Here is a 13,405-nt window from a genome sequence, read left to right as displayed (position 1 = left end):
AACTTAGAAATAATGTGTGATCTTGCATGTGACTTCCACAGACACTTGGACAGGTGGGTGTGCAAAACCATCAATGTACGCCATCTGTCAGAGACAATGGAATTGTAGATGAGAGGCATGGCAAGTGGACAGGTATTGTTGAAGGTGGAGGTACAGTTGAAGGTGGAGGTGAGGGAAGGGGATTGTTGGAGATGGATTGTTGGACCAATATGAGGGGGTGTTGGGGGAGGTAGAGGTGGAGAAGAAAGAGGGGTGTTGCTGGAGGTGTGGGAGGAGGATCGTTGTGGGTGGAGCTAAATTAAGCAGAGTATGTGGAAGTAGGAGGGTTGTTATGTCAGGTGCTGCCGTCTGAATGGTAGCACTTGCTGTTTGTCAAATCCAAACCGCAAGCCCAGATTTACCATGACAGTGACATTAAAATCAAACCAATCTTTTTTTTTTCTTCAGCTTGCTTTATAAAAAAAAGTTACCAGCAATTGACAAATAAAAAGCATAAGAAAGGTAAGGCAATAACGTGTTTGTCAAACTTGAAAACAGTGCATTTTGACTCTATTTCTGGCCACCAAACTGAATGAAGACATATGAAAGAAATGTCCACTGGGGCACTTCGTTACACTTTGTAAATGGACATACCACCAAAGGTTGAGTACACTGGGCATGTTTTAGAGGTCTGAGAATATATAAAGGAATAACTCTCAAACATGGTGTTTTCAAGTCATGTGATCCTTAGGGTATGAAAACAGTTTACAGTACATTGCATATCAACTCAGGGTGCAAGCATAAACCTATATGTCTGTATTTGCTAACTATTTTTCCAGTATAATGTATGAATGTTTATGTCGCCTCTTTTGTACTCTTATTTCAAGCACATATCTAGAAAAGGCATAGAATATGCTGAATTTTTTCACAGGTATTTTTGGGGAAATATGATAACATGAACTTCAGCATATTCACCTTTATGGAATTTTAGAAGATAACTCTAATCAAATTACCATGATAATTAAATAAAGCAGCATACAATATAATCTAATTGTCAGTGTGTAACATCTCTGCACTTGGATATATTTTTCCCCTGTCACTGACCCAGGGTCAGCTTACCCAGCTGTCAGCATTTTTGGCCAGAATCTACTCCATCTTCTGCAGCATTGACCGTATCGGAGAAATGTCAGGTAAAATATTATGTCCAGAGAGTGTCCAGTTAGAATTAGAACAAGCATATGTTGACATAGGAATTCTGTCCAATCAATAACAATAGACATATAGTAACGTATAGAGGAAGCTGTCACCTCTACACAAAAAGGAAAATTGGTGGAAGTTAAAAAAAAGTTGAGAGGTGAGGCCAAGCCTCTTTACATTTGATTGAGTGGCCCAGTTTGTCCATCGCTCTTGATTAGAGTCCCTCCAGAGAACCAGGATGTCTGGAAAGACTGTGTCCAGTTAGTCCCTGGGCTGAAGCTGAGAGTGATACCAGCACCATCCCCTGGCTTGCTGCTCTCATAGACTGGAGACTGTACTGTGTCACTGGTTAACCTGTGGGGTGTGTAAAGAGCCACCTAGTGGTGGCAGAGTGTACTGTGGGTCACCGGTGGAGAAGAGGTGGCACGCCACTGTCGGGCGGCATACTTCCTGGTGGACCAGGCAGGCACGCACAAAACACATGCACAGGTTTCAAGCCTCAAATCTTTTCTTCAGCTCAGACACCTTCACAGCGGGCAGGTTGCCCTCTTCAGTTGGGGTGCCAGGGTCTGTGTGCACCCCAACAGGGAGAGCTTCCGCATCTGGTGTCCCGACAGGTTTGGCCGGGTCCCTTACCCTGGGGGGGCTGTCAGTGAGGGTGGGTCTGCTGTCAGGAGAGTTGTCTGCTGTCTGGGGGATGCTGCCCTGTGGGATTTTCTTTTGGCCAATGTTGCCGCCTTTGCAGACCCCGCCAGGCTTCTTCAGTGCGGGTGCAGTCCAGGCCTGTCCCGGGATGGCCGAGGCCTTCCCCTCCCTCGCCTGAAAGAGAGCCAGGGCAGACTGCACCCTAGGCATTGGGGATCTGTTGCCCCCTTCTCCTCCCTCCGCCTCAGGGTTTGGCCCTGAGAGGCAGCTGGCTGGGGAGGGTGTGATGGGGTTGATATTGGGCGTGTTCCCGCACTCCTCTCCCTTCAGCTGGGGCTCCTCCCCCACCGTCTCTCTCTCCCTGCCCCCAGAAGCCTGATCATCTTGGGCAATAAAGGAGGAGGAGGCAGGGGCTGTCTCTGCTTCTGTGTTCAGGGTCAGGACTTCTGGGTGGAGCGGTTGGCTGTGTTTGCCAGGGCTCTCCTCCTGACGCTGGCTGTCCCTTTGATTGTCCTGCTCATCTTCCGGCTCCTCTTTAGCTGTCTCCTCCTGTTGCTCTTGATCCATCACCTTTACTCCCGCCTCCTGATGACACTCCTTTGCTTTGTCATGCTGACACCTGTCTTTTTCCTGGCCCTGTCCTGCCAGCTCTTCCTCTTCTATCTGCTCCTCCCGCCCTTGAGGCCCCTCCCCCGCTCTCCCTGGCCCCTCCTCTGGTCCTTCTGACCCCGCCCCCAGCTCTGCAGACTCCTCCCCCTGTCCCTCAGGCCCCTCCTCTGGTTCATCTGGCCCCTCCTCCTGCCCCCAGCTTAGGAGGCTCCCACTCATGCCAACAGAGTTGTTCAGGCTCTCCTGGCTCGGGGCAGTCATGTCCCTCTGAGACACACAGCAGACAGTATGGTGAAGGAACAGACAATAATGTGATATTGGGTGAGTGACTGAATAAGCCTCTGTATGTGGTGGCGTGTTCCTGCTTTTGTTTGCATGTGTGTGTGTGTGTGTGTGTGTGTGTGTGTGTGTGTGTGTGTTCAGGCACTTACAGCACCAGTCAAAATTTTGGACACATCCGATTAAGATAATGGGAGACATTCATTCAAAGACATCTTGATCTAAAGACTTACACTTAAATGCATGAAATTTGTTTGTTGGACAAATATAAACAGTGAAGTTGATGCCTGATGTATGAATTTCTTGCCAAAAAAAATTGCCTACTTTGAAGAATCTAAAATATGAGATGTCGTTATTGATGTAGTTTAACACTTTTTTGGTCTCTGCTTAATTCCATTTGTGTTATTTCATCATTTTGATGTCTTTACTATTATCCTAAAATGTGGTAAATAGTCAAAATAAAGAATAAAAGTTGTGTCCAAACTTTTGACTGGTACTGTGCATCCACGTGTCTTCGTGTTTGTGTGAAACAGGAATTGTGTTTCCGGTGAAACAGGAATAACAAGGAAAGCAAACAGAGTCATACCCGAGAGATGTAGTCGGTGGAGTCAGCGCCGAACAGGTCCAGGCTGCGGGTGCCGTACAGCAGGCCGCGCTCATGGGAGCTCCGGGAGCTGAGTGTGTCAAAGATCTCCCCGAGGAGGTCCAGCTCCTCCGCGTCCGGCAGGAAATCATCCACAGAGTCCTCCTGCTGCCCACTGTCGCCACTGCTCTGTCCCGCATCCACGGCCCTGGCACACACACACACACACACACATACACACACACACAAGCAGAACACAAACAGGCACATGGCCCAGGTTAATCCCACACACACACACACACACACTCCACAAATGCTTCTCTCTCTATGCCTGCTCAGCCTCTCTCTAACCCCCACACATGCCCATTCCCCACCCACCCACACACCCACACACAAACACACACACACACACCCTTACCCGTCCTCCCAGTCAGGTGTCCAGTTGTTGCTTGTGTGCGGCTGGGTCTCCTCCTGCGGGCGGCCGGCGTACCTGCGGGCTGGGCGACGGGGCCGAGACTGACACGCGGCACAGACACGACACAGCACGGCATGGCGCACCATCACAGCGCAGCCACATGACCACAGTAGAGCAAAGCCCCATGGGACGGGACAAGCACAGTGATGCACAAACAAAAAAAAAAGAAAAACATGCAAATTATCACGTGAGAAGCAAAACAGGCGAGGGACTGGAAGGACAGAGCTTCAGAAATTAAAGGTGAGGAAAAGAGGAAAGTGGGGTTGGGGCCAGGCTCGGCGCCAGGAGGAAAATACAGAGGGGTGCACAAAAAGTCATAAATACTATGTAGACAAATACTGTGTAGACATCAGGACGTAAGGAGACAAGTGGAGGTGTACTGAGGTCTTTCTGGGGGTGCAGTGCACCCCTAAGCTCCCCCATAGTGCTGGACCTGGGTGGGAGAGACAAAGGGAGACAAGATGGGAGAGGAGGAGGCTGGGGTTACTGATACAGAGAGGTGTTTTAAGATGGGAGAAAGGGAAGAGAAGGTAAGAGTGGAAGAAAATGAGGCAGAAAGAGAAGTGCGAAGAGAGGGCAGCTTTTAGGGAAACGAGTGAGGGGAGGAAGAGAGGGAGGGGCTTACCCTGCCAAAGTGCTGTGTGATTGGCAGACGGCTCTGCAGGCAGTCAGACTGGGCCCTGCGGTGTGCATGTGTCCCTGGGGGGTCTGATCGCAGAGAGCCTCCTCTGTACAGCAAGGAAGGCTCTCCATCCTCCTGTCAGCAGGCACACACACACATTAACACACACCCACCCCCTTATGTGAAAGGAAAAAAAATAACACACACACACACACACACACACAAAGAGGAACACAAATCTACTCATACACAAGGCAAAAACATGCCCAAATCACATTCACACACACACACACACACACACACACACACATATCCACATGTACAGAGTGTACATCATTAGTAAATGAAGGACAGTAATGAATAACCGACACACACCTCCAAACACACACACATAAATGCAGCCAGAAAATTAAAAATTCTCACTTTAGGGGAGAGAAAATTCCTCAAGCTGGACTTGGCGTGAGCTTTGGCCTGGAAGAAAACAGGTGTGTAAGTGGACAGGAAGTGCTAGTGTGCTGGGCTACAGAAGGTCCTTGGCCCTATGAGGGAAGACAGCACTCACAGACTTGCACATGCCGGCCTTGGACTTGACTGTGTGAATCAGAGCCCCGCCCCCTTTCTGCCAGAACAGAGGAAGAATGCCAAACAACCAATGAGCAGGCAGAATGAAGTGTTCAGATGAGTCAAAAACCAATGCTAGGGAATTAAGATTTTAGTAAAACATTTAGTCAAACGTTGCCTACCTTCAAGTTCCCCACCAGCTGCTGGTAGGATTTTGTGCCTCCTGGAGACAAGAACAAACATTATTCATTATGGGGCTGATCAGTGCTCTTCCTGACCACTGATGAATTCTTCATGACCAATGATAAGCTCTTTCTGACCAATGATTTATTTTTCCTGAAGAATACTGTACTCTTCCCGTCCAATCATAAGCACTTCCTGACCAATACTGAACTGTTCCTGACCAATGAGAGGCTCTTCCCCATAGCAGACCCCAGTAGTGCATGTGAGCCCCCCACAGAGGGTGACATCACCCCTCCTGGTGCCAGGGCAAGAGTACAGTTGGTTCTTTGAGCCATGGATCTGGTCTTTCAAAAGCTGACTGTGTGTCTGTTGTGAGCAGTTGTGTCACACGGCTGCAAAAGCTGAGGGCTGTAGTTTGATGTATGCTTTTACCATGCCAGCTAATTATTTAACACATTCAGCACAGGATTTGAATGGACAGGGTAGAGGTTAAATGCTCTTTAATGATGTATTAGGACTGCACAGTGATTTTCTGCTGATGAGCTGGTGAGCTCTCTCTTACCTGCAGACTCCCCACACTGAAGAATTTCCTCCTCAAACAGATCCATAGGTTCCCTCCCACTGTTCAGCGCCTCCAGACGGCCATCAATAAACTGCCAGAAGTCATGTAGTACACAATCATAAACTTAAACAGCAGTTTATGTCTCCCTCAGCTGTGGCCTCTAGGTGGCAGCACAGTGCTGATTGATGTGTTTTACTGTGGTGGCTCCCTCTGGTAAACAATGTCTACATTGTTAATTGGCATCATTCTGACACATCAATCAGGATTACTTGAAGTAGTACACCAGCAGGTGGCAGCATAACTCAGCCCCGCATGACTGCTGGAGCTACATTTCTCTGTAAACGCACACATACATCAATAAACAGCGCACATAACAATACACAGACATAATGAGGGGCAATCTGCAAAGCTTGGCCTTGCCCAACAATGCTATCAGGACAGGCATCATTAGCGATAATAAGACTGTTTGTTGCCACAAGTCACGACCAGCAGATGGCAGCGCTGTGCACCCCTGTGTCTCGGTGATCCGTTTTGTTTTGACACTACTGGTAGCAGCAGGGTCTGTTTCTCAGTGAGTCATTAAAATGCTGACTGACAGGGTGAGCGGCGTTCATCACAGTAACACCATTATACCCCCTGAGGTGCCAGAGGGTAAACAACCGAGGAATGGGTTCACAGCCAGTAAGAAAGCTGCCTGTGCGTTTTCTTGTACCTTACCTCCAGATATAGCTTTTTGCTTGTGTTGTACTCTGCCTCACTTGTAAGTCGCTTTGGATAAACGCGTCTCCCAAATGAACAAATGTAAATGTAGATGTACCTGCTTGAAGAACTGCAGGTGGACTGCACTCTCCAGGAACTGTCTCATGCTGTTGGACTTATGGTTCAGAAAAGATTCTTCGCAGAATGTGACTGGTCCCCCATCCTTAAAAGGAGCAAGAGAAAGGACCCTAATCAAAGCAATTCACTGTCAGCCATTCCTCTTCCAGGTATTCTGCACCAATATTTCTGTACAGAGCGGCAGTGTAGCATAGTGGTAAGGAGTAGGACTCATAACCGAAAGGTTGCTGGTTTGATTCCCCAATGGGGTACTGCTGCAGTAGCCTTTGATCAGATCAGTGCAAACTAATTTAGCTGTTTGACATGTGTTGTATATCATTACATATTAACTTCATTTTCCATCAGATGCACATATAGCTGTTTGTTTTGTGTGAAATTTACTCATCTATTTCTTATAGTATAATTGCTATTTAAGTATATTGATCGTGATTACTTTAACGATCCCTGTTTGGGGCGGCCCATCTGAGACTCACCGTGCACAGCAGTGCATCCCTGTACCCCCCGAAAAGCAGCGCCTGGGCCTTCAGGAAGGCCCGGGCCACACCCGAGCCTGGGACTGCGGCCAGCTTCTTCAACCGCACCTTCAGCAGGGACATCTGGGAAAGGCATACACACACACCTGTACACACCTGTACACACCTGAACACATACAAACATGCTACACATGTGCACAGGCGTGGAAGCGTACACAAATGCGGCTGTATACACTTTGAAATGCACACACATACACACACACACACACACACACACACACACACACACACAAATGCACATTCACACATGCAAAGACACACGCATCACTGGCTTTGTGAGGCACAAGCGTTGTGTTTTTCCCTGTCTCAGGGGATAGGAATGAAAACCAGCCTCAGGTTTTACCACATCTGAAGGAATCCTTTTCAGGTCCTCAAACGGAGACTCCATGGTGTTTGTGTCCACATTTAAAATGACCACATCCTCCAAAGCTCTGCTCCTCACTGTCTGTACATCAGAGCAAGAAATGATATATATTTATTTAAATGGAGTAAAGTCATGCTGTCTAACTAAACAGCAGAGGACCAAACATGCAAACCAACAGAGGCTGTGAGATGGAACATCCAGTGGAAATGACAAGAGAAGTACCTCTATAAGACTGGAATGGACCCCAATGAGGTAGGGCATAGGAGCACTGTAGGAGAGAGGAATGGGGTGAGGATTTGAACCTGAAATCTACTAGCTGCTTATCTGTCCGGTCTCTGAAACATCCCATTGCTTCGACAAGCCAACAAAGATCTTACACAAATCATGCAACATATTATGGCGGCTTTGGCAATACCTTACATATATCATGCCAACGAAAATATCTGAATGTGGCTTTGAGTTTAAAAACAGAATGCCATTTAAATTTGAATGAGAGAGCAGGGATTGAGAGAAAGAGAGGATGAGTGGGTGAAATGAAGCAGAGGAAGGGGGAACTGGAGAGAGAAAAGGGCAGGCAGGATGAAAATGAAGAAGGAGATGGAGGGATGGAGAGACAGAAGGAAAGAAATGGAGAATGGAGGAAGAGAGAGATGGAGAAAGAGAGATAAGCGAAAGGAAGAGAGAGCAAAAGAGAAAAAAAAACCTGTCCACACTCACCAGCAGTAGTCTAGTAGATGAGGAGGCAGCACGGGGATGAAGATGTGTTGCCAGTACATGGGGTAGAGAATGGCACTACAGGCATGGACGCAGGCTGTCAGCTGGAGGGGGGGCACAGAGAGTCAGGACATGTCCCCTCAGGTGAAGCATCATCATAGCCAATAAACATGCTCTGAAACCTCTCGCAGCCAATCAGCAAGCACTAAACCCGATCACAGCCAGTCAACAAATTCTGAGCCAATCAACACAACCCTGAACACCGTCAGAGCAAATGAATAAATGGTGAGCGCCTTCATAGCCAAACGACAAACCCAGAAACAGACTAAAAACACATCAACAATCACTGAAAACCATCACAGCCAAAACACAGTTATCAAATTTGGACTGTGAAAAGAGTCATTGCTTCTTTGCAAGGGCAGTGGTGTGTGGATCTAGTTGCAACACCTAATTACATTACATTACATTATTGACATTTAGCAGACACTCTTATCCAGAGTGACACTTACATAGGTTACTATTTTTACATGTTATCCATTTATACAGCTGGGTATTTACTGAGGCAATTGTGGGTTAAGTACCTTGCCCAAGGGTACTGCAACAGCGCCCCGGGGGGGGGGGGGGGGGGGGGAATTGAATCAGCAAGCTTTCCGTTGCGGGCCCTACAGCTTACCACTGTGCTACACTGCTGCCCCATTATAATAATGATGTTCAGGTGAAGTGTTCAGGGGTGCAAGGCAAGGATGCGAGTTTTGGTGAGGAAGATGATGATGTGCTTACCGTGCTCAGCTTGCTGGAGCTGATGAGGATCCGCCTCTCGAACAGCATGCTTGCGTAGAGCTGGAGCAGGTTACTGACGTCAACGGCAACCACCAGCTCCGTCAGGTTCCTCTGTAGGACACACACATAGACAGACACATAGATGCATGGATAAAAAGAGGAAATACAAAAACACAGACACACACACAAAAAACAGAGACATAAGTACTCAGACATAAAGCATACCAGGTCACACAGACACCCAAACAGAAGTGCAACCATACAAAGAGATGCAAATACAGACAAGTATGTAGATCCACGGAAGCAAAAATGTGAGGATAAACAGAAAGAAAAATTCACAAGGAATGGGGACAGACAAAAAGAGATACACAGACATATACGAAAACATGCACATTGGGGTCGTTGTTGGCTGTCAGATTTTCTTGGTCCGAAACATAAAACCACAATAGTTTATAATGTACATAAGTCTTAATAAAGACTTCTCTGTGGCAATGGTGGGTACTGAGAGTCATGTGTGAGTAGGAGATAAAGAAAATGAAAGATAAGAGAAGAGGAAAGAGAGAGGAATTGAGGGATGGAGGGAAGAGAGGATGATGGATGGATGAAGAGTATGTACTCACACTCTCAGGGATGGATGGCAGACTCCTGGGGTCAGGCGCGATGAAGTAAGGAATCTGAAGAGGGGGAGGATGAGAGGGAGAGGTCAGCATGGGGGCTGCCATGGAGATGGGGGGCAGAGATACAGCTGGTAAAAGGGTTACCATGGAGACAAACACGTGAATGCACAGTCAGACCCTGGGTCTCCATGGAGCTACGTGGAGATGTAAGAACACTCATAGACACAGTTGGAGCAAGGGTTACCGCGGAGACAAACACGTGGATGCAGAGTTAGAAACATGGTTACCGCAGAAGAAAAAAAAAACACTTGAATACAAAGCCAGGACCAGGTTACCACAGAAAGGAGCACAGATCTCCTAAGTCACAGAGATGGGGTTGCCAGCAGGGTTACAATGCAGATTATTGCACACGATGATTCAGAAATGTTAATGTACCACAAATGACCACCGGAAATGAGACTGTAGACTGGAGACTGAGACTGAGACTGTATGTGTCTGCATTTTGTTTGTGAAAATATCACCCATTGTATGTCTGATCCCCACTGGTCTCTTGGAACAAGCAAGGTAAACCAAGGTTTTTTTTCAACTACCATAAGTGTGCAATAAGACCAAGGTAATTGAACTGAACCGTAAAAGCGCACATTCTGGTTGGAATACATCAGGTTAAAACTCTACATTCCAGATGGACATTTCATTACATCTAATGATGCAGATGAACCATTTTAATGACCAAAAACAGCATCATTGAAATTTCCCGCTTCCTATTCTAAGTTCTTTGCCTATTCCCTGGGGCCTAAAGAAAAGGTTCTGATATTTCACTGGAACCATTCATATGTCACACTATTGTGCTCTGAAAGGAAACGTCATCCTCAGGGTACCCTTAATGACTCTTAACTGTACCACAGGTCAGTGGAGAAATAGAAAGAAAGACTTTTTTTCTTTGTTTATGATGTCAGGAGGCAAGCCAATGGACCATATTCTTGTCTTGGGTTTTGGAAAGGAAAATAATTTGATCTCTATCTTTCCTTCCCCTTTGAGAAAACATACAGATTCACACACTTGCACACTCACCCTGCAGTGTTAAAACTGACTAGATTTCACAATCACAGTTCTTGGCACACACAGACATGCAGCCAGTGGCAATGACATGCAGAAGTGTGAGTGAGTTAGCGAGCGTCTGGAGACACAAGTAAAGTTAGTCTTAGTTTATTCACTGCATGGTTGCTGGGAATGTGGCATTAGTCCATTTTTGTTAGAGTAGGTGTGGGGTTAGTCCAGCACAGGTTTTGCATTATTATTGGGGAGGGGGGGACTAGTCTCACTATACTTTTGGGGTATTTCGATCCTGGATTATGGGATTAGTCTAGCCCTGGGTTTAGGGGGATTAGTCTAATTCTATTTTGGGGGATTAGTCAAGCCCGGGACAGACCGCAGAGAGGTGTCCGGACTCACCCCTGATTTCCCCGTGCCTGGCGGGAGGGGGGAGCGGCCATGAGGCAGCTCCTCCTCCCCTGTTCTGATCTGCAGCTGCTCTCCCTCCAAAGGGGAAAAGAGACAATCATTGGGCTTGAATCAGGTGTGGAAGAGGTGTGTGCTGTGTATGACAGGTTGGTGACAGGTGAAGGACAGGTGAGGGCCACATGTATGAATGGATATTACGGGCAGCAATGTGGCCTAGTGGTAAGGGATCGAAAGGTTGCTGGTTTCATTCCCCGCTGGAGCGCTGCTTTTGAACCCTTGAGCAATGTACTCAACCCACAATTGCCTCAGTAAATATCCAGTTGTATCAACAGATAAAATTGTAATCTATGAAAGTTGCTCTGGATAAGAGCATCTGATAAATGCCAATAATGTAATATACTATAGTGTATGCTGGTAACACACATTTGGCATTACCCAGAGGGGGAGCAGGAAGTATGAAGGGTGAAAGGGAAGGTGTCTGACAAGTGTCACACTGAAGTGGGACAGGTGAGATGCAGGTAGTACATATCTGTCAGATGCATTGAACCTCATTAATGTCCATCCGCTCAGTTACAGTGCTGGAAAGTGCAGCTCTTTATCGTACGTCTGTGACCATTATTATAAACATACAGCATGTTCTCCAATGAGAAACATGGGTCCAGTCAGTCACTGAGCGCTTAAGTGTATACCAGCTCTGCGAGTCATTGACCAACTCACATTAGCCTACTTGGGGTTAGTTTTTGACCATAATACTATCATCTACCTCTGTCTTATATTGGCTGTATTACCACAAGCTGTGTCAGCTAATCCATAAATACCTTACCATTTGCTAACTCAAACAGTGCAACCAACCTGGTCTCCCTGCCTGGTGTGGATTAGCGGCTTGCACTTCACAAATCAACAAAACTTTTGTAACGAATCTTTTCAATGCGCTGCGCTGTATGTCTTCTCTGAATGGTTTGTTCCTTTCGGGGCACCAGTCCAGCGGCCCACAACGCCCTGAGAGACCTCTATGCCAGCTCATAGACTTACCAGCTGCAGAGTGACAGAGCTGTTGGCCAATGGCACCGGGTGTTTGTAGAGGATGGACAGCAGCTCTCGCATCTCATTGGTCTGTCAGGAAATGCAGGAAACACCAAAAAACCGAGCTATTCATGAAGGCAACACATTTCACGAGCTGAGATTTCGCAGGAAGTTTTGGGCAAGAGTAACTGCTGATGCACTCTCATGTAGCTGTTATATTGTTTTTTTTCCCTCTACATGTGACAGCTTGTCTTAAATTATAGAAGTAAGGATGAGTCTGTTATTTTATTACCGCCTAGCACTAATGTATTGGCATTTAAAGATCTATTTTTTTTATGTTTCTCTCTTAGGGGTTTGTATATACAGTATATATGAATGTACCACCTATAGTTATCTTTATTGAGAAAGCCACATCAATGGCCGTGAAATGGAACGTGTTCGTTTACCTGTCCTTTGGTCAGATAGTCTGCCAGGTTGTTCAGGAGTTTGTAGAACACCTCAAACCAGGGCAGGTAACTACACCGAGGGGATAAGAGGGATAAGCAAAACAACAAGAGTACAATACTGCCAAAATATACAAGGGTACAAGAACATTTCCACTGTGGAGCAGCCAGGAGACAGTGACACAGACAGGTTACATGTGAAAAAGTAGATGGTCAGAGAGAGAGAGAGAGAGAGAGAGAGAGAGAGGGAGAGAGGCAGAGAGAGAGATAGAGATAGCGAGAGAGAGCGAGAGAGAGAGAGAGAGAGAGAGAGAGAGAGTGCATGGACGTGTGTGTGTGTGTGTGTGTGTTTGTGTGTGTGTACCAGCCGCTACAGCTCACCTGAGGATGCAAAGACAGGTCCTGGAGCTGGATGTCAGGCGGCAGAATCCAAAGCGCTGGCATCCCTCCATGTCAGTGAGAACGAAGGTGAAGTGCTGAACTGCCACAATCTCCCTCACCCTGAAGACCACATACATGATCACAATCTCTATGGAGACCACAGACACAGTCTCCTTCACCTTGAAGACCACAGACACCATTATCTCCATGGTAACCACAGACATGATCACAATCTCCATGGAGACCAGAGACATGGTCACAATCTCCATGGAGACCAGAGACACGGTCACAATCTCCTTGGAGACCACAAACATGGTCACAATCTCCATGGAGACCACATACACAGTCACTGTCTCCATGGAGACCACAGACACAGCCATACTCTCCTTCATCCTGAAGATCACAGACACAGTTTCAATCTCTCAAGACTGGAGACATGAAGAGTCTCCCTGGAGATCAGAGACACAGTAGTACTTTGTGAACAAAATTATACGCAGGTAGGCCTCAGTCATGGAATATCATGCAAATAGACAATCACAGAGGCAGTTGGACCGTTA

General features: G+C 46.9%; 1 protein-coding gene across 1 annotated transcript in view; it reads right to left on the bottom strand.

Annotated features, from left to right (window-relative positions):
• Positions 1-1,314: 1,314 nt before the first annotated feature.
• The window catches only part of si:dkey-76b14.2 (DENN domain-containing protein 1B), an 18,234-nt gene continuing 6,143 nt past the window's right edge, over positions 1,315-13,405 (bottom strand). Inside the window, exons 5-23 of the mRNA XM_036544622.1 lie at positions 12,849-12,968; positions 12,471-12,540; positions 12,034-12,114; positions 10,993-11,076; positions 9,544-9,597; positions 8,924-9,034; positions 8,147-8,247; positions 7,652-7,697; positions 7,409-7,510; positions 7,006-7,128; positions 6,513-6,617; positions 5,696-5,786; positions 5,133-5,173; positions 4,952-5,008; positions 4,813-4,860; positions 4,393-4,524; positions 3,711-3,808; positions 3,296-3,500; positions 1,315-2,697 (exon numbers count right to left, since the gene is read on the bottom strand). Coding sequence (XP_036400515.1) covers positions 1,669-2,697; positions 3,296-3,500; positions 3,711-3,808; positions 4,393-4,524; positions 4,813-4,860; positions 4,952-5,008; positions 5,133-5,173; positions 5,696-5,786; positions 6,513-6,617; positions 7,006-7,128; positions 7,409-7,510; positions 7,652-7,697; positions 8,147-8,247; positions 8,924-9,034; positions 9,544-9,597; positions 10,993-11,076; positions 12,034-12,114; positions 12,471-12,540; positions 12,849-12,968 — 2,698 coding nt within the window. The 3' untranslated portion in view covers positions 1,315-1,668. The remainder of the gene's footprint in view (positions 2,698-3,295; positions 3,501-3,710; positions 3,809-4,392; positions 4,525-4,812; positions 4,861-4,951; positions 5,009-5,132; positions 5,174-5,695; positions 5,787-6,512; positions 6,618-7,005; positions 7,129-7,408; positions 7,511-7,651; positions 7,698-8,146; positions 8,248-8,923; positions 9,035-9,543; positions 9,598-10,992; positions 11,077-12,033; positions 12,115-12,470; positions 12,541-12,848; positions 12,969-13,405) is intronic.

The sequence above is a fragment of the Megalops cyprinoides genome, chromosome 1 (genome assembly GCF_013368585.1).
Source record: "Megalops cyprinoides isolate fMegCyp1 chromosome 1, fMegCyp1.pri, whole genome shotgun sequence".
In the NCBI taxonomy this organism is placed as follows: Eukaryota; Metazoa; Chordata; class Actinopteri; order Elopiformes; family Megalopidae; genus Megalops; species Megalops cyprinoides.
This window is presented reverse-complemented; position numbering and strand designations above follow the sequence as displayed.